Source organism: Ambystoma mexicanum, chromosome 12 (assembly GCF_040938575.1).
Source record: "Ambystoma mexicanum isolate Mex_15411 chromosome 12, UKY_AmexF1_1, whole genome shotgun sequence".
Taxonomy (NCBI): Eukaryota; Metazoa; Chordata; class Amphibia; order Caudata; family Ambystomatidae; genus Ambystoma; species Ambystoma mexicanum.
In genome coordinates this window covers 366,331,879-366,352,882 of record NC_090936.1, presented here as the reverse complement: position 1 = coordinate 366,352,882, position 21,004 = coordinate 366,331,879, and the positions used below count along the sequence as shown (strand labels likewise).

The 21,004-nt window shown below is 49.1% G+C and overlaps 1 protein-coding gene across 3 annotated transcripts in view; it reads left to right on the top strand.

Annotated features, from left to right (window-relative positions):
- Positions 1-21,004, top strand: part of IRAG2 (inositol 1,4,5-triphosphate receptor associated 2) — a 2,448,326-nt gene that overhangs the window by 551,487 nt on the left and 1,875,835 nt on the right. For all 3 annotated transcript variants that reach the window (XM_069628487.1, XM_069628486.1, XM_069628485.1), the window contains exon 9: positions 8,982-9,032. In XM_069628487.1, coding sequence (XP_069484588.1) covers positions 8,982-9,032 — 51 coding nt within the window. The remainder of the gene's footprint in view (positions 1-8,981; positions 9,033-21,004) is intronic.

Below are 21,004 nucleotides of genomic sequence, written 5' to 3'. Positions count from 1 at the left end.
ACGTTGGTGCCCTCTAGCGCCCCCCAAGTAAAGCCTTTCTTGAGCGCATCTTTTATTTCTGAACTGATAAGGTGTCTCCATTTTTCTGAACTCCCTAACTGTAGACCAGTTACTGTTTTCTGTGGCTGTTTTGACCGCCCATGGGAGGCTTTGTTATAAATCAAGGCTATCCTTATCAAACCAGCCACATTTGTCATCTTTCTAGTCCCAAGTTCCCTTCACTTGGGCTCATTTTCATCTTTTTATCAGTTAGCAATATCTTGATTTAATCAAATCTCTCCATTCCACTTCCCCCCAGGTCTGAGTATCGCTGCTACCTCCCAGGATGATGTTGAACTGGCCATCAATTGATGTAATGATTTAGGAACTGAGCACCTCTGCCCTAATGCCATTTATTAGAAGCCTCAGTCTGAGACCTCCAAAGTCACAGGGACTCTCTCCACCCCAGTCCTCAGAATGCTTTACAAACCTAACCAATGCAGGGTTATGGTTGCTCTTTAGTATCTTCTCTTCCAATAAGTATTTAAACGGAGGCCTCCACCATAAAATAGTCATTCACGCTCCGACCAAAGGTAGATTGGAAGGTGCAAGCCACTGGGCTATACAGGAAGAGACAATTTAATGCTATAAAATCTGTGAGGGGTCAGGAGTAGGACTCGGATACAGTTGTGGCATCTTTTTGAACATGGTGGATGTACAACACTACTAGTTATGAAACAGGACTTAATCGCCAAGAAGAATGGCTCCATTGTATACCCTATAAATAGAGTTTTTTCGAGTATTCTATTTCAGCAAGGGCTCATACACGCAGTCCCTTTTCTAAATGTTTTTTTTTTTCCATGCGTGTTTTACCTTAGCGAGGTGAATTTAGTCCCTTTTTAGTATCTATGGGACATAGGACTCATATATGCAGTCCCATTTCTATTCCCACTTTTGCATGTTTTTATAAACACAGCCGTGGATCTTTCATCTGATGGCGTGCCTTTACTTCGGTTCACCTCGCGGTTTCACCTTTGCGAGGCGAATTTAGTCCCTTTTTAGTATTGATGGGACATAGGGCTTATACACGCAGTCCCATTTCTATTTTCATCCTCGCGTGTATTTATAAACACAGCCGCGATTTTTTCATCTGATGGCATGCCTTTACTTCGGTCGATTCTGAGAACTATACAAGAGGCTGTTCAAGGTGAGGACTCCGTTATTAATATACGGGTCAGAAGTGTGTCCACGTGAGGTTGGGAGTTGAGATGTTAGTATCTTTCAGCCTACCGTTGCGGTGGGCCCATGCAGGCTTCCACAGTTCAAAACGGTGTGAATGTCCAGTACAACTACAGTTTGTTAATCTGTTGACATTTTTACATCTGCTTGATAACAGGCATACGTTGACGGCACCACCGTGTGAATTTGTTTTGATTATTTGATGATTATTTATTTTACTTGTAAACATGGATATGGCTGTGTAAATGGCTTTTTGTCTTATCAAAGCAGCTATCCATTTTTTCCGCAAACATCACTTTTATTATTCTAGTTCTAAGAGGTTTGGGGCTACCTACCTGATAGAACCTTGTTAACTTTGATGTATTCGTTTTCAACCTAAAATGCACTTGGATTATGTGCATGTAATCATTTGCAAGCCAAGTTGCTTGCATTACTAAAATATAATTTTTTATGTTTTTCTTTTAGGGTTCTTTACCCTAGGTTTGCACCATTTGGACTTTTCTTTTGGCATGACCTAACATCGTCCAAGGCACTTATGTTTGGAATGTTTCCAGTTCTACCTACAATTTAGTCCATTGGTTACATGACCAGATTTTGAAACATTCAATACTTTAAGGTTAGTAAAAGAAAGGAAATTTAGTGATCTACTCTCTGTGGTGACAGGGGATACTGTGTGTTAGTATTTGAAGTTTGAGATAATCTCGTGATATCTTACTAGCTTCACTTTTTCGTCTCTTTAGATGTAAATTCATTTTCATTTTCAGTCCCGTTTGGGTGGCGGATTCGAAACAAGTACAACTTTCGGCACCATATGTGGACTAACTTAGGTGAATATATATCTCCAGGTTTTCTTTTAATGGCTAGAGGTGGCGAGTATTAGGAGGCTCTTTCATTTCATTTTTTCATTCTAATATAAGTTTTTGTGTTTTTTTCATTTGTTTGTTTTAATGTGCTTTACCAAGGATCAATGCTTCTAACAGACTTCAAGATCTACAATCAAGTCTTTTGAATTGTCTAAAGTTGCATTAGAGAGAACTACTGTGTTATTGTCAAAAGCTTAGCATTAGTATGTTCCAGGCTTATATCTGCATTATACAGTGCGCCCTGAAGAAGGCGACTACTGACTCATTTAAAATGAGCCAGATAGGTTGATTTCGCCGAAACTGTAATGACATCTGAAGATCATATATGTACAGTAGGCACTTGGCACTTTTTTGCACTTAGCACTTTGGCAGCAATTTCCTTTTCAACAGCATCCTCATTATTCGAATGAAATTCAAAAACATGAGATAGCGATGCTTTACCTTGATTAATACTGGGTCATGAATTGTGGTAATTAAATTGCGATCGAATGGTTTAATGTATTAGATTTGATAAGTATTTTATACTAATATTAATTCATCTATTTTATTGTTGCTATGTTCTTTATATATTACACAATTTTATAATGTTTTGTGGTGATTAATAAAATATGAAAATATGAATCTGTTATGATTGGGCCACCTTTATTTTCCACCTCTATTCCTATAATTGGGTACCTAAATTAATATAGTACTCTTCCATGTGAACTTTCCCTTTTTGGGGTTTTTTTTGTCATCTTTTTGAACATAAACTTTTTTATTATATGAACAGATTTGGAAAAATGCCTCACTATCCCTAAAACTGAGGGCTTTCTCTGCCTCTAAGAAAACGAAAGAAACGGTTGTCCAAATGATAGTCTGTCCCTGTTGTATCTCAAATAAGCCTACTTCTGTCACTAACGCTAACAATATAACCTAACTGTGCAAGGATGATCGCTTCCTAAAGTAAACATGTTCCTTCTGGTTCCAAGCAACAGTCCCCAGTCTCCTGGGGAAAAAAGTGACAGAGTTAAAGAAATATTAAAAACTGAAGGGTTCCAACGATGGGTCTTGTCCCTATCCCCTAGGATCCTTCTTGTAGTGTTTCTCTTTATAAGGCCCCTCTGACCTATACTTGCTTCCACAAATGTCAATAGGCAGTTCACAAGAATATCCTCCTTATGCCTCTCCTATTAACCCTATCAACTTGGTGGATTTATTTGTCAAGTATAGGATTTGTTGTAAAAAAAATGTTTCTTCTTTTATTTTGGGTGCGGGTCCCAGACTCTCAATATATAACGGCTTGGTAGATTCTCCTGCCAAGTGGTTATCCTTGTACCCAGACACTCAACGTTAAATTCGACTTGGTAAACTCTCCTGCTAAGCCTTTGTCCTCTCATGGACTGTCCCTCTGTGGGTGTGAGTCCCAGACTCATAATGTTCAGTTACTTGTTTTACTCTCCTGCCTAGTAACTGTTCCAACATATGCTTTGTTGCTTTGGGTGTGGGGCCCAAACTCGCAATATTCAATTTGGTTTAGTTTTAGATTCTCATATGGGTGCGATCGGATTGGCTTTTGTCTTTGGACTTCAAATGAATGAGGGTTAATTTCTGTGGCCTCCGCCTTTACCCCTTTATCTCCCATGACCTCCTGTACCACTCGGGTAACCCACGTACCTGTCTGCTTCCAACTGGAAGGTACCAGCGTTTTCTGAGCGGTGTCTACTTCTCTGGAGGCTGCGGTCACATTTGGGGCTTTGTTGCAGCTGGCAGCAGCTTTCCGGACAACTGCTTCTTCCTGGCGGTGCTACTTCTCTGCTGGGTGCTTCGCCGGAGCTCTGGAGGCCTGGAGGTTCCGGAAGGCAAAAACGCAAGCAGTCCTGGCTTCTGGGACTTAGTTTGCTTTCTCTTCTCCCTCCGTTTCTCGGTTTGCTTCCAGCTGACGCTCGTCCTGCTGGCCGCGGCTCGGCTTGCCGGTTTCCTCCTCCGAGGATAGTCTCCTTCTTGCAGGTCAGCTGTATATTAAACTCCTGTATTGGGAAAGGGAGTTTCTTTGGAACAATCATGTTCATTGGGAAACTAAAATGCACATCCTGCTTTTCGGCATTGACCATTTGACTCCTGATCATAATCTTAGTCTCAGCCCTTGAGAAGCTAGAAGGCCCATTCTGTTTCTCCATAGTGGTCCTTGGACTCCTGAGCCTCTTCTTCTCAGTACATATCATAAAGTTAGATTTAATAGACTTTGCATATTCTAGGATTTGGCTAACCTGACTGGTAACATGGGAGCGGACCACATGGGAGGAGATGGCTGTCAAGGCATAGTGGTGACTCTGTTGGGAGAGACGCAGAATACATCTTCCTGTGAGGTCGAGTCCTATAATTCCCAAATATCTAATGGCATGCTGTCATTGCACTAATCCCTCACATGAAACTACCCAAAGAATATACCATGAACAGTCGACTAAACGCAGTAAGGTGTGTACCTTAGGAGTTCAAGAATCTGACATCCTCTAACAGTTATGATTCTGTATTAGGTAGTGGTCCCGACTCCAATATTAAATCACAAACCTTTTTAACAATTCCCACTTCATAAAACCTGCTAAACTAATTGTCAAAAGACCAAAACTACTATGGACTTCAAAGCCCATAATCCCTGTGGTACTGGGACAAAGAAGAGGAGCTCAGTTAGAAAGGATCGCAAGTGCTGTTAACCAGAATATGCAGTCTAGTTGTGGGAGAACAAGACACCTGAGCGGGACGTTTTACTCAGGAATGAGTTGCAGCAGAGAGAAGGGAGAAGGTGAGACACAGACGCAGAGGCAGTCCGGTGTGGTGGGTTTGCTGCCGAAGGAAGAATGCCAGCTGATGCCAATGTGAGTGGTGCAGGTGTGCCACAGTGCAGAGTGCGCACAGCAGGAAATGGCATCTGGAAAAGAAGCCCAGCCGAGGGGGAGACCTCCAAACCCAGCGTGTGACACCCCGGTGTGCGAGAGGTGGATCGCTGGAGTTGTCGGAGCTCCAAGGAAGATCTGCTCAGTCCACTACAAGTACGCAGGAGCTGGCAACTAAGCGGACACAGTGTAGGAGGTACAAAGCAGCAACTGACAATAAAGCAGAGGCACCACAGAAGACCTGTGAGTTGGCCTGAAAGTAAAGGTGACGCTGGGCGCTCCAAATGGGACAGTTGATCGTGAATAATAATTTTGAATACTAAACAAGTAAGATCGAGGCAGCAAGGGTGCACCCTTTCTTTTTTAAGTTTAACAGATGTGCACCATTTATACTTTGCCAGAAACATATTAAGAAATGCTCTTTTCTTGTGTTATTTTCAAGGTTTCATGATCAATATTCTGAGAGCCAAATGTTTGTTGGGGGGAGGGAGTGGGAACAATCCTCGAGTCTCACACCCCGACCCCCTGTTACTGGTGAGATCTCACAGTGAATAACTTCCATTTCTGGCACTGTCTAAACACCTAGCAGCCATATCCTACGTTTCAAACAAGACCCACAATACACATGATGTATTCAATTTGCATACACACTGTTAATTGCTACACCAATAGTATGATGTTGTTAAGGCAGTACTCATCTGCCCGTTTCATAAAGGTTTCTGGCCAGGCAGGCTAGGCTTCCACACAGACAAAGATGCATACTATTTAGGTCAGAACCCCACGGTAAGTATGCATGAGAAGATGATCTGAAGTTGGTCCATACTTGCCATCCTAGCCTTGCTATGTTCTGGTAGGTTCTTGTTGGACTCAGTTTGAGCTTTTGAATACACATGGGAAAGGCATTTTCCTGTCACCATCATAAGGGTACCACCTGCCAATAAGGTGGGAACATCTAGAAAATGGTGTGAGTAGCTAGGCATATGATATTGTCGTTTTGACCTGTGTAATACTTATACACATGTCAAAACGGTTGGCTTTGCAAATGCTTGTTTTAGGATTCCGATGCAAGGAACAGCTGTGAGAACACCATGTTGCTTTTAAATCTACTGGCTAAAAGCACACCACATTAATAGATTTTTTTCTTATCACAACATGAGCTCATTTGCAGGGGCAATGAAGTCATTAAACACTCAAAAGAATGCTTAGATATAACACAAGCAGGCCTAATACATGACAACGTTTGATGTTACTTTGTGACAGTGCTAGCTCAAAGAGTACCCAAGAGGTATATACCATAGGGATTAACATGGCAATGGATGGGTAAACGACCACCAAACGCATTCATTCAATGTGTTTCTCCAAAGATCCTTTCTCCATCCTGTCTGTGGTCCAATGCAATTGTTCTGGCTTACACCTAATAACCTACTTCAAAGCCTTACATCAAATCACTTTGATTTTACTACACACTCCCCTCCAGAATTACATTTTTCTTACTACCAACCTTATTGTTTTACTTATAATCAAGTAGTTCATGCAGCAGAATATATACTTTGAATGGAATTTGTAAGGGCCCTCAGTCTGATGGATGTAAATCTCTGAATCAATCTTAACCACTGCCATTACTTCGGTCAGGCTTCCATACTGTTTACAAATCGGCCTTGGCCTCCCTTCCACTAATGTGCGCAGCCCTGCCCAAACTGCTGGACCACAAGGCCTAAAAATGCTTGCGGTATCTTGTGTTCCAGTGAATGTAATCAGCTGTGTATGCACCTGCTGCAGAAATCTGTGTCCAAGCATCATCACCTCCCATTTATTGTTTTCTACAGTGCACCATTTTATTAGGCATGATTGGAACAACAGTTATATTACTAAAAATAACCTACATTAAATGACAGAAATCAACTTGATGGGTTTGAAACAATAGCTACCTTTTATAAATGAGAGGTTTGAAATGTAAGTAAGATTAAAAGTGCACTTAAAAAAGCAACACAGGATCTTGCTAGACAGTTGTAGGCTGACTGAGCAAGTGTGCTACCTTACTTAGAGGTGTAAATAGCCCTCCATATCCCTGGTCATTTCTGCTTTCTTGGCTGTGGGGTTAAATCATTATCGAAGGCAAGCAAACAAACCCTGACCGGTCCGCCTGCAGTGCAGCTCCGCGGAATGTTAATCGCGAAATCCCCCCTACCTGTTTTTACCCCCCTAGTCTCCCCTCCCTCCCCCACCCAGGTCCCAGTGGTGGTTCACTTTTATTTTAAAAAAAAAATGTAATTGCATATAATTAAAATACATTCAACCGTTTGAAGAAAAAACATCACCACTGACAAGGCCTCCTTTCTAAGGGGGCAAAGGGCTGGTCTTGGGGGTTATGGGGCTGGCCCCCTGCTGGAGCTGTGCCTGCATTATTCTTCACATATTTAGACGTTTTGGGAGCCAACACATCTATGATATCATTAATGGTATTAGTAAGTTGGATGGCAAGACTATTGGCACACGAAAAAGTATCGCCTGGAGATCGTTTGGCCAGCAGATGAGTGTCTAGAACAGCAGGGGTAACCTTTTTTTAGTTTCTTGTGATGGAGTGTTTGGGGTGAGACCCCAGAAGCGAAGGTTAAGTGGACATTACAAGTGTACCGTGCACTAAAAAGTGATCGGACCACGGGCAAGGTGCAATGTTTATATCGCTGGTAGCTAATTGATGGGCAAGAACCCAATCAATTGTGTGACCATCTCTATGGGTTGGAGCAAGTCACTTCTGGGAAAAGCAATAGTGTGTAGGGCTGAGAGCAGCAAAATGGCCAGTTTATCATATGAATCATTAGCCCAAAGATTAAAATCTCAGAACAGTGATGAGAGTGGTTGCCCTAGTTAAGCTTGTAAGCAAATTGGTAAACTGCTCCTCTAAAAGTGTAGTAGAGGGTGGCCGATAGATTACCACAATGGTAAGAGACCTATTGGCATCACGTTTTACTTTGGCAACCAGTCTCTCTCAGCCCTCAAGGGATAGATGGGTGTTAACATAAATGTTGAAGCATTTCCTGGCAGTAATGACTACCCCTCCACCTGCTCTGAAAATACAGTAGTCTGGGGGAATCGCAAGGGTCGTGGCTGTTGGAGTTGTCAGTAAGCCATGTTGCTGTATTAGCCATATCACATGGTGTCCTGGTGAGATAATCATATATTTCAACCCCATGTTTTAATAAGGAAAGGGTGTTGAGCAGGGAGAAATGCATTTTGGAATCATGCTGTTGAGGGACAGATGTCTCCAAGGAAATGGGAGTGGTAATATCTGTTAGTACTTGCATATTTAAAGGAGAACAAAAGGGAGGACTATTCTCACTTTTTCTCACTTGTTTAGCCACAAGGAGCACAAGAAGGATCACCAAACAACCCATACACAAACCGGCACTAACCGGCTTGCCCTTAACGCGCTGGTGATAACGCGCCTTAGACTATACAAATGCACGCAAAAAACTACAATGCCGAAGGGACTTGTAGTCCAAAAGCACTGAAATGAGTTTTAAATAGTGCGATGACCCAGAAAAGCAATTTAGCACATGCAGGCAGCCGTACACACCAACAGAGTAAGTAACAGTGAATTACATATAATTAAAATTAATTTCTAAAATAGTAGGGCTAACGATCAACATGACTGCCGTGGGGTGAAGCTTACCTGCAGCGCAGTGTAAGGAAATCAAATTAACAGAGTGTATTATACGTAATCTTTTTATTTTGATTACGATTTTATTTTTAAATTGTGTATATTATAATGATTTGAAACTTTTCATGGCTTTGCCTCAGATATGGAAAAAATGAGTGAAGGTAAACCATATTGGGTTGAGGACTTGATACAGGTTTCACTTCTACCCACACAAAATCCAACACTGGAAAATCACCCTATAGCAAACTGTACCCTAATAAAGAAAAAATCTATGCAACCTGACTGTGTGCGCTTCTGTACTTTATTAAATGCATGGGAGTTAGAGACGGGGTTTATTTATGGTTTACTTACTTGTAATTTATATTACAGGAAAAGGATAATATTTCCCAGATCCATAAAATAAGTGACCTTCAAGAAGAGGTAAGATGTGTTACACAAATTGTTGCAGCCCTCCTGAAACAGTACGCCTTTTGTTATCATTGAGGACCTTTTCATGTTTTAACCTTGTAACCTTTTATGATCCGTCATGTACACAATCAAGTGTTTGTTGGTCTGATGGAACATCTAGTGCAGATATGTAACTGGTAATTGCATACTTTGTTCTATAGATTTCGGTTTTATGTGTGGTATTTTGTGATCCGTTGTGGAGTCACATAGTGGTAATTGTAATTGTATTCAAGACTTGTCATCCGCTTCACTATTAAAATATTTTGAGAAAAGTGACTAATAAGAATGCAAGCTGATATTTTACACCACCACCTGAGTAATAGTAACAGAAAAACATGCAAGCAACAACCATTTCAGTTCACTGATTTAATATGTTCATGAAAGTGTATTTTTGTTTTCTGCAGATTGTTTGTGGTTAAGCGATTTGGAGTTTTCATTTTCTTTGACCTTCATGTTTATCATTGATACTTCGATGTCCGCTCAGTTTAATTTTCTTCTTGGTGACGCATTTACATTTTCTTTCAGACTTCTACATATTTTAGATTTTATTTTTGTTAACATTCACAATTTGTCTCGACACAATCTGAAATTAATTAGGATGTGCAGCTGTCAACTTTGATGCTGTAGATCTATTAACTTGAGCACTCAATAATACATGACAGCCTGCAATATCTTTATAGAAATCTAGGAACAATGTTCTTAGTGCTGGCTTGTTGTGATATCACAACTGCTCTGTAATCTGTTATGCTTCAGTTGTGATATCACAATGCCTGCTTCTTGAGCCAGCAGAGAAAATGTCAGCTGTCTCTGCAGCACTTAATTAAGCAATAAATCCTGAGCTGGTGGGCCATTGCTGTGTCCGATAATGCCATAGTTACAGGCCCGAGTGAAGCAAAGACCTTAACAAAGCACCAGGGAATTACCGGATGTAGTAATGCCCCTGAGCGAGGGATTTATTGCTATTAGTATTCCGGCATGTTGTACCAGGATACTAATAATGTTTACGCTGTGAAACAACGGATTAGTTGTTTTGCAACTTAAAGAAGAAAAATGGCCACCAGTGATTGGGAGAAGGGATTGTGTCTGTATTGTAACTTGTGTGTACCACTTTTGCCTATAAAAATGTGCTCCTCACCTCGCCACACTTACTGCCGTCTGTCTCTGGCTTGCTGTGATTGGCTCCTCTTTCACACCATGGACGACTGTCCATTGTCTAATTTGGCTGTACCATGTATTTAGGGACCACAGAATTGTGCTCTGCAGCTCACACTTGAGGATTTATTCAGTTTCTCTGCAGCTGGTCCCCTTGTCGTCTGAGACTGAAATGAGTCTGCATATCTCTGACCTTGGCTGTGAGTCTGCTTCCTGCTCCACGCAGCCTGAATCAGCTTTGCTCGTCTCATGACAGCTTGAGGTTTGCTGTAATTGTTTTAACCTTTATAATGCTGTTTCTACATCGTCCATGTTATGTTCAGTTCTCTATATGTTAGTCCCACTTGGTCCTGTCAGGTTTCATATATATCCCTGTAGTCCCATAGGGTTATTCGTGTTAAACATCTGCAAGCTTGCTCAAGATCTCTCGTGCCTTGTGGTTCTGCGTTATTGCATTTGGCTAATGAAAAAATAAAAGCATTGACAGTAGGTATATGCATCTGTCCTCTAGCTATAGAAATGTGCACTCATGTTCTTCATGTATACAAGTGTGTGTTTGTGTGATGCAGTGCAGGACTGCGAGTGTGCTTCTCCAGCATGGGGTCTGGCATGGATTCACATGCTCATGAATATTCCCCGTCGTCAGGCTGGGAATCCTCGGTAAAGAAAAAACCAGTATCAGTTTCGTTTCTGATCTGTCTTTCGTAGTAATAACCAATCACTGGTCTCTGCGTCATACTGACCACAGCCAATGACTGCCCTCTACCTAAGCACCGCCTCTGGCAGCCATCTTCAGATTTTTACCGCACGTTCATGTGTTGGGATCCTCGTGCTATTGCTCTCGAGCGTTAGTGCTATTTTTTCGCGCTTTTTCACAAAAACTTCGATTCTTTCGGTCAAAAGAGCCTCAAGCTCCACCGATCCTACATCCGATCAACGGGGACCCGTGTCGGATTCATCTGTGCCCCTCAAGGGTGAAGATTTCGTCGAGCTACACTTCGGAGGACTCCAGAAGCTTCTCAGGCCCGGTCTCGGAGATGGCCCAGGAGAAGGGAAGCTCGACACCCGGAAAGCTGTTCAGGGCCTGCCCTGGATGCCAGCTGCAGAACGTCTTCAAGGAGGACGAACACTCTTTCTGCCTTTACTGCCTTCATGGGGACAAGACGCACGTGGAGAAGGACTGTGCGTTTTGCGGCAACATGTCGGAACGGACCATGAAGGACCGCCATCAACGTCTCGCCAGCTGGCTGGAGGGTAAGAGCCCGTCTGGCGAGAAGAAGAAGAAATCTGAGCGGTCTTCTAAGACCTTTGAGGGCGCCCCGGCGACGGGGGCCCAACATAAGGCCAAGCACCGCGAGTCCGCTGGCACCGGGAGCGCCGAACGGTCGGGCTCTACGGGCGCCAGGCAGGGCGCACCCTCCCCGGCACCATCAACCACGAGCCAACGCTCTGGGTCGGGTAAGAGGAAGGCCGAGCACCCGGCGAAGCTCCTGGAGAGACCCCGGTCGAGCTCTAAGGCAGAGGAGGAGCGTGGCAGTGCCCCCTCCCTCAAGGATAAGGCGGTGAGCGCACCTAAGGTGGTGAAGGCCTTGATCCATTCGACCAAGCCCTCTATCGAAACGGTCGCGGCGGCCCTGGCCCAGCCTGTGGAGGCTGCACCAGTGGTGGCGGCCTCGGGGCCCAGAATCTCCCTGCCTCCTCGGAGGGAGTCTTCTTTCGTGCCCATCGATAGGACCCCCGTGAAACCCGCCGTGGGGAAGAAGGGGGGGCAGGGCGTCGTCGTAGATTCGGCCTCAACCTCAGAAGAGGAACTGATCGAGGTCTTAAGCCACGGCCTAGGCGTGGAACAAGACCAGCCCGTCGGAATGGGCCCCGACGCAGGTGACGACGACGACATCGTCGAGGATACCGACGGGGCCCCTGCTCGCCCGTCGGATTCCCCTCTGCCAGCGCCGCAAGACAACTCAGCGGCCATTTTGTTGGCTATACAGTCCTTATGCTCCGAGATAAGGACGAGACTACCGTTACCGACGGAGGAACCTCTCCCGTCGGGGGATCCAGAACCGGGACCTTCTGGTGTTCCCCCTACCAAGAAAAGAAGGATCCATCCACCGCCTCCTTTTCAACCGTCGCGCCCCGTCCAGCCCTCCTCCCCGTCCACCCGAGGGGATGATACGGGGACTGACACGGCAGCGACGGGTACGGACGACGAGGCATACGACGAGGATTTTCCGTCGTCGCCTCCCACCAGGGCTTCTCCGCCCGACGAGATTGGATCGTTCCACTCAATGATCGCCAGGGCATCCGAGCTTTTCCAACTCTGCCCTGAGGAGAAGAAAAAGGAAGGCTTCCTTTACCAACGGCGCGAGACCAAGAGGAAGACGGTCCTCGCAGTGCCTCTGTTGGACGACATTTGGGATGAGGGCCTTTCCCTCCTCAAGAACCCTTCCACGACGCCAGCGAAAAGAGACCGGTACGAGAAAAAGTACCGGGTCCCGGACTCGGCCCCCCTATGCCTCCGGGCGCAGCCTACCCCGGACTCCGTCGTCTCCGCGGCAGCCAGGAAGAAAGCGGGGGGGGGTGCGGCCTCCACGTCGACTTCCCCGCCGGACGGCGAGGGAAAGAAATTGGATGCCATGGGACGCAGAGTCATCTCGTCGGCGGCGACGACGATTAAAGCGGCCAACGCCTTGGCTATCGTGGCCCGCTACGACAGGGAACTCTGGTACAAGATAGCTCCCCTGCTGGATTTTCTGCCGGACGACAAGAGGGCGGAGGCCCTTGAGATCCTGCAGGAAGGTGAGGTGGCCTCGGACCACGCCATCACCGTGGCGACGGACATCGCCGACACTGGGTTCCGCCAGATGGGCAACGGCGTTTGCCTTCGACGTCGCGGATGGCTCAAGGCTACGGACTTTCGGCAGGACGTCCAGACCAGGGTCCTGGACATGCCCTTCGACGGGAACAACCTGTTTGGGAAGACAGTGGACGATTCCCTTCAGGCCATCAAGGCGGATACTGAGACGGCCCGGGCCCTTGGAGTACTGCAGCAACGGCGGACGCCCTTTCGGAGCGGCGGAGGCAAGGGCGCCTCCAAAGGTTCCGGCGGCGGTTTCGCTTCCTACCGTCAAGCGGCCCGCTCGTCGTCGCAAGAGGCCTACAGAGGACGAGGCAAGTCTAGCGGCCCCCGCCGTCGTCGCCAAGGAGGCCAAGGCGGCAAGGCCGCGTCCAAGCAGGATTGAACCGGCCGTGGGGTCGGGCCCCCACCGAAGCACCCCGGTGGGAGGCCGGCTGGCGGGCTTCGTCAGCGTGTGGGAGTCCATCTCCACCGACCGTTGGGTGCTGGACGCCCTGGCCCGGGGCCACGCGCTCGAGTTTCAAAGAAGGTGCCCGCGCGTCCCCCCCGTGGCCAGGAAAGAACTTCACGTCCCTCAACTTCTCCTGGAGGTAAAGGCGATGCTCAGAAAGGGCGCCATCGAACTCGTCCCAAAGAGGCTTCGGGGCTCCGGAGTCTACTCGCGTTACTTCCTCGTGAAGAAGAAGACGGGAGGATGGCGCCCCATCCTGGACCTGCGACGCCTGAACAAGTTCATCAAGGCGCAGAAGTTCCGGATGGTCACCCTCCAGCACGTCCTGGGTCAGCTGGAGGAAGGAGACTTCCTATCGTCGTTGGATTTGGAGGATGCCTACTTCCACATTCCCATCCTAAAGGGGCACCGAAAATTCCTCAGATTCGTGGTCCAAGGGCGTCATTACCAGTTCAAAGCCCTTCCCTTCGGACTGCGGTCGGCACCCAGGGTTTTCACCAAGTGCCTCGCACCGGTGGCGGCGCAGCTGCGCCGCGAGGGGATTCACGTCTACCCCTACCTGGACGACTGGCTCATCCGCGCCAAGACGAGGGAGCTCGCCGTGGTCCACACGGCAAGGACCGTCCAACTCCTCACGGACCTGGGATTCTCCGTGAACTACGCCAAATCCCACCTGGTGCCCGCGCAAGTCGCACTGTTTCTGGGAGCAGGCTCGACACAGTGTCCCTTCTGGCCTCCCCGTCGGAGGAGAGGACCAGGACCATCCTGGGCAAGGTGCAACGGATGTTGGTGGCCGACGCGGCCAAGGTGAGGTCCATCAAGTCCCTCCTCGGGATGATGTCTTCCTGCATCTACCTCATTCCCATGTGCAGGCTCCGGATGCGCCCGTTGCAAGAGTTCCTGGATGCGCGCTGGATCCAGACGACGGGCAGCTTCGAGGAAAGGATCAAGCTCGACGAGAGTTTCCGACGAGCGATACGGTGGTGGGGCACCCGCGCGCATCTGACGGCGGGCATGGACTTCCAGACCCCAGCCCACCAGGTGACTGTGACCACGGATGCCTCCCTAGAAGGGTGGGGAGCGCACACCGAAAATCTGCACGCAAGGGGACTCTGGCTCCCGACGGAGAAGTCCCTGCATATCAACGTCCTGGAGCTCCGTGCAGTGTTTTGGGCCCTCAGGTCCTTCCTTCCGTCCCTCAAGGGCAAGGTGGTGAGGATCTTCACCGACAACACCACCACCATGTTTTACATCAGGAAACAGGGCGGAACCAGGTCCCCAGCGCTGTCCAAGGAGGCGCAGGACCTGTGGCATTGGGCCGTCGCCCAAGGGATTCTTCTGGTGCCGTTTCATCTGGCAGGGATAAAAAACACCATCGCCGACTCACTCAGCAGGGAGCTGCGCTCGTGCCACGAGTGGGAACTACGGCAGGATCTGGTGGATCGCCTCTTCCGACGGTGGGGCACACCCCAGATCGACCTGTTCGCGACGGCGACGAACACCAAGTGCCGGAGGTTCGCCAGCAGGTTTCCCCAGACGAGGAGCATGGGCGATGCTTTCTCGTTCCCCTGGGAGGGCCTGTTCCTCTACGCGTTCCCTCCCTTGCCTCTGCTAATCCGGCTCGTCAACCAGCTCAAGAGGTCACGGTGCAGGATGATCCTCGTCGCACCTGCGTGGCCGAGGCAGATATGGTTCCCGGACCTTCTGGACTTGTCGGCGTCCCCGCCAATCAAGCTGCCGGCGGACGCGGATCTACTCTCCAGGGAAGGAGGCGCCATCCTCCACCACGACCCGAAGTCGCTGAACTTGCAGGCCTGGCTCCTGCAGCGCTAGTTTGGAGGATACGACATACCGGCCGATTGCAGAGAGGTTCTTGCAAAGGCCAGGGCGTCCTCGACTCTTAAATGCTACGGACACAAATGGAAGAGGTTCTCTGTCTGGTGCCACGCACAGAAGGTTAACCCTCTACGGATTACGGCTCCCCAAGTGCTGCCGTACCTGCTGACGCTGGCCAAAGCTGGTCTGGCACACGCGTCCATCAAGATTCATCTTGCTGCGATCTCCCGATACACCAGAACCACGGGCCGGACGTCCTTGTGGTCTCATCGTCTGGTGAAAGAGTTCATGAAGGGACTGTTCAGATCGTTCCCGCCGGTGAAGGCTCCGGCCCCGGCGTGGGAGCTCAACGTGGTGCTGACCAAACTCATGGGACCTCCGTTCGAGCCTCTGCACTCGGCCCCGTTGAAGTTTCTATCGTGGAAAACAGCTTTTCTCGTGGCCATCACCTCCGCACGACGAGTGGGAGAGATCCAGGCCCTTTCCTGCAAGGCCCCGTACTTGACTTTCCACGACACGAGGGTAGTGCTCAGGACGCACCCCTCCTTCATGCCCAAGGTACCGTCGGACTTTCATCTCAACGAACCCTTGGTGTTACCTGTGTTCTTCCCGTCGCCTTCGTCGCCGGCTGAGAGGACTTTGCACTCGCTGGATGTAGCTAGAGCGCTGAAGTTCTACGTGGACCGCACGAAAGGTTTTCGGAAGACGTCACAACTCTTTGTGAACTTTGGACCTGTCAATCAGGGGAAGGCTCTCTCGAAGGCTTCCATCTCCAGATGGCTCTCCGGCTGTATCATGTACTGTCACCGGTTGGCAAACCGACCGCTGCCTGGCCGTCCGAGAGCCCATTCCACCAGAGCGATCGCAGCTACCACGGCGTTCCTATCTGGTGTGCCCCTGCTGGACATATGCAGGGCTGCTACGTGGAGGTCGACGCACACCTTCACGAAATTCTACTGCGTCGACCGGGATTCCAGGGAGGAGTCCAGGGTCGGCCAAGCAGTGCTGCGCAACCTGTTCGCCTGAGGTGAGCCTGGTGAGGAGGTAAGATGCTTAATGTTGAGTTGATGTGATGCTTAATGTTGAGCCTTTGCCACCTCCCGTGGTTGTGCATGTGTGTACTGCTATGTATTCTTTATTCATGAGCATGTGAATCCATGCCAGACCCCATGCTGGAGAAGGAACAAGTTACTTACCTGTAACTGTTGTTCTCCAGCATGGGTCTGGCATGGATTCACATGCGAACCCTCCCGCCTACCCCTCTGCGGCTCTTCACTTGGTCATACTGCCACTTCACGTGCTTCCAAATCTGAAGATGGCTGCCAGAGGCGGTGCTTAGGTAGAGGGCAGTCATTGGCTGTGGTCAGTATGACGCAGAGACCAGTGATTGGTTATTACTACGAAAGACAGATCAGAAACGAAACTGATACTGGTTTTTTCTTTACCGAGGATTCCCAGCCTGACGACGGGGAATATTCATGAGCATGTGAATCCATGCCAGACCCATGCTGGAGAACAACAGTTACAGGTAAGTAACTTGTTCCTTCATGTCTAATGCTGCTACGTCGGGGTGTCACTAATGACCTCAGCACCGTGGCTTCTTGGTACCTAGCCGAGGCTGTCCATATAGGTGTGTTTTTCCACGATCTCTGGTTCGTCTCCTATACCTGGGAAGATTTGCATTGTATTCCATCTGTATGGCTGCCTGAGAGGATACCTTTCATTGTACTTGTCAGTCATTGTTGCACTCAGGATTCGTCCAAAATAAGATGGGTAGCTGTAAGCTTTTCTGGTCTTTCATCTCAATATCAATCTGGGGGTGAGGAGGGCCATCTTCGACACCCTCTCTTCAGTCTTGTCTTTTTTTCTTTTCGGCTTCACTTTGCTCATCTGTTAGTGGTGGCTGAACAGTCATGGCCAACCTTTCGGAAGAGCAACAGGGTGATATGAGAACAGAGGTTCACATTGTAAAGCTTATAATGAACACATATACACAACAGCGTTGTTTATATACCGTACATTATCGCAGTTTGTTAAATCTTTCTGCAATGTATAGAAAGCCTTTTCTCTGGGGCTGAAAGAGTTTCTTCTGTGGTGGTTAAATTCTGCGACATTGTTGGTATTAGGTTCCCTTTGGCTCACTATGGATTGTTAAAATTCCAGGGAGATCTTCACCTCTCCCCAAGGGCGAGTCATTCCCTTTGGTACTAGGAAGGTGAGCCTGCTAAGCTTAACAGCCCCTAGAGGACAGGGTAAGTGGAATCCCCCTGAAGGTGACTCATGTTTAGGGGCGCAGGAGCCAGAGGGGCCTGTACGCTACCCCCCCCCCAACAATCGCTAACATATTTGGAGGGTCTCTAGAGGCTGGGTTTTACAATAACCAGATGCACCCTTTTGTTAATGGCTAACTTGGCTTCTGACCCAAGGTGTGCCCAATTTCCTATGAAGAATGAGGAGACACAAGTGAACTGGTCCTCAAGAGGCGCGTCCCAGAAAGAACCGATCATGGAGGAGCCTCAGCAGGCCCCTCCGAGTTTAACCTCCCCCCAACTGGCGAAAGGATGGGTCTTCGGCAACTGAGGGGAGAAAACCAGTGCCAGTGGGTAGGATAGTTCCCGCACCAGGGGAGTGCTGTGAGGCACATTTTACGGCCACCTGGAACAGCCCCGAAAAGACAGGCGAGCCGGCCTAACCCAACGTCCCTCTCGTTGAACACTGCTCAATAATACCAGCTGTGCGGATGCTCCAGTGGAAAGGGAGGTGGGTGAGGGAAAGTAGAAGCATACCTCGGAGTAGGGGAAGGAGAAGGGAGAGCACCCTGAAACACAGACATTGAGCAAGCTTCAGAGTGGGAGAGCCTAGGAAAACCCCAGACTGCGGGTGAGAGTAAAAAGAGCCCTAGAGTGCCGAGATCCTGAACACCCCATAGTGTGGAGTGAGAAGAGCCCCAGAGTGGGGAGGATGTAGGATTGAAAGAATCCCAGAGTGGGAAGAGACCTGGACTGGGACACCTGAATAGCCTTTCAGCACACTAAGAACAGTCTTTGTTTTATAATTGAAACTATGGGATGTTATGGGACATGGGGCTGGCGGCCCCCTGTAGTAAGAGTGCCCTACAGGGCGGCTTGAGTGGGCCATGACACAGCCGGCCCTTCCCCAGCTGCAATGACGCGCACAGACATCAGGGTTACTGGTGGTGCAACTGCCTAGCGGGAGACCGCTCAGCTCTTTTATTAGCATGGGCCATGTGTATACACACGGCGCTCGTTCTCATAGTACAACATCCCATGCCAAGGGTAAAACGAAACAAATTATACAACAAATTTAAGAAGGCATGTGTTAAAACAATCACAGAACTCGCTCCAACCTCGTGGGTCGTTGGGAAGTATTGCTAGGCACATATATACATTGGTGGGTGATAGGAAATGCTTTATTAGTCCAATATGGAAGTGGGGATGGCCCCACTGGGTTGAAAAGCCGCACTGGACATACTTGTGGCCACATCGGATGTCGTCTTGCCAGCAGGTCTCTGGCCCGTCTGCTGTAGGGTGGTCCTCCGGCGGGCCTGGGTGGTCTTTGTCCCTTGCGGCAGACCATAGTCTGGAGTCTCTCATGCCCATTTCTCCCCCATGCGTATATGGGTAAGAAGAAGACTCTCCTGGCGTGGCTCACCAGGTTAGAAACTGCTGAACGGCAGCAGGCAGAGCCATGCCTAGGTTACCCCTTCAGGGGTGAGTGCTTACTTGGTACTGCTGTGGTGGCAGTCCCTTCCTGTTGAGGTTCCCTCTGCTTAAATCGGTGTGTACAGCGACCGCAGCTGCACAGTGCTCGGCTCTTCCCACTGCTTGTTACCTTGAACTTCTGTTGGTTCAGTGGCAGCAACGGCCTGACTTGACTTTTGCCTGGCCGCACGAGCACTCTCTTCAGGGAGAGCCGCTGCCTGGCTAAGGCTGTTCTCTACGTGTTGTCTCCCCCAGGCGGGAGTTCTTTCTGGCTTTCTGGCTCGCCTCACGTGTGCGGCCACTGCGGCGGCAGAGCTTGCTTGCACCGTTCACTGGTGTTGGTCGAGGCGGGGACGTACCTTGCCGCCCTCTTCTCTCCCAGGTAGGGGCTGACGGCAGCCTGTTTGGTCCAGTCTTGCTTTCGTGCTCACCTTCTACCTGACCGCACACGCACTGTTCTCTGGGAGAGCCGCGGTCATGCCATTTTCGTGGCAGGGATTCATGGTGTTTGGGTGCAGGATGGGCAGCAGTCCAGGTCGTGCCATCTGCTGAATCCCTTCAATGGCGGGAGTGTTCGTTCACTCAGTGTCATGGGCTCCGGGATACAGCCACTGCAGCAACTATTCTTGCCATGCTGCTCCTCGCCCATTGTGTGTTGGGGAGCGCCTACTTCAAGAGGTGACGTATATCTCCCCTTGACGGGAGCTGCTCCTTAGATTGTCCAAAAGGCCAGGGTGCTCCTCTGGCTTGTGCGGCTGGCTGGGGCCTGTTGCACTGTCGTGGCAGGCCTGCCAGTTCTACCCCAGGCAGGAGTGGCAACAGCCAATGTAGTGTAGCGGCATGGCATGGCACCCAGGCATGAGTCCAATCGTCTTTATGGCAGCATGGGCTGCTATTTCTCCCCAGACAGGAGCACACAATCAATCAATATGGTGGCATACGCCCTTGTCGCAGCATGGGCTGCTTGCTCTCCCCCAGGAAGGAGCTTAAGTCGCATACAGTGGCGTGGCCCACTAACCTCCCTAGTCCAGAGGATTTGTGATGATGGAGCAGCACAGGCTGCTTTTCTGCCCCAGACAGGGGCTCACTTGCAGCAGGTGTCCACCCCCATGCCCAGGGTACAGCTCCCCATCTGCTCCACCCCCCTCCCCCAGGATGGAGAGGCGCTTTACTTTTCCCCATGGTGGCAGTGCCGGGCCGCTTCCCTCCCCCAGGCAGAGAATATACCTTTTTTTTCCAACGCGGCAGGGCCGCGCCATTTACTCCCCCCAGGCGGGCCACTCAAGTTTGCATGGCGGCGGGCCTCGCTGGTGTCTTTACTGGGTGTGGCGTGAGCCACGTTCCCCCTAGTGGCGAGGCTCGAAAAAGAAGCCATGGAGGTCAGCACTGCTGCGGCTCACCCCAGAGGCAGGCTTTGTGCTCTGGTTGATGCTCCCAGGCTGCCAACAGGAACAGCCCATCCTGTTACCTCTATCCTTCTGTTTTTTTTTACCACTGCACCATGAGGTCACAGTGCGCGTGTTTGTTCCGTGTCTCATCGCCAGATGTTATGGGGCTGCCAGCCCCACTGTAGTGAGGGGCCCGAAGGCAGGGGAGCCGACTTATGAATTTCCCGGGGGGGGGGGGGGGCAAATACAGGAAGTGACATCACTGGCAAGTATGACCGCAAATTTGCATGTAGTCGCCAACTTGGTGGAACGGCGTGCAGGGGGGATGGGTGTTGGCGCGCGCAGCCCAGAACAGTGGAAAGATTGGTTAGCATGCACTGCATATACTAAAGTCAAGAAAGGAGGAGATTTAAGCCTTCGAGTTGCATTCCAGTAAGACATCACTGCCCCTACTCCACCGCTCTATAATCGTCCAGCAACACAACTAGGATGGGAGAATGAAATGCTTGCTAAACAGAAGGTACAGCTGCAAGGTGGAG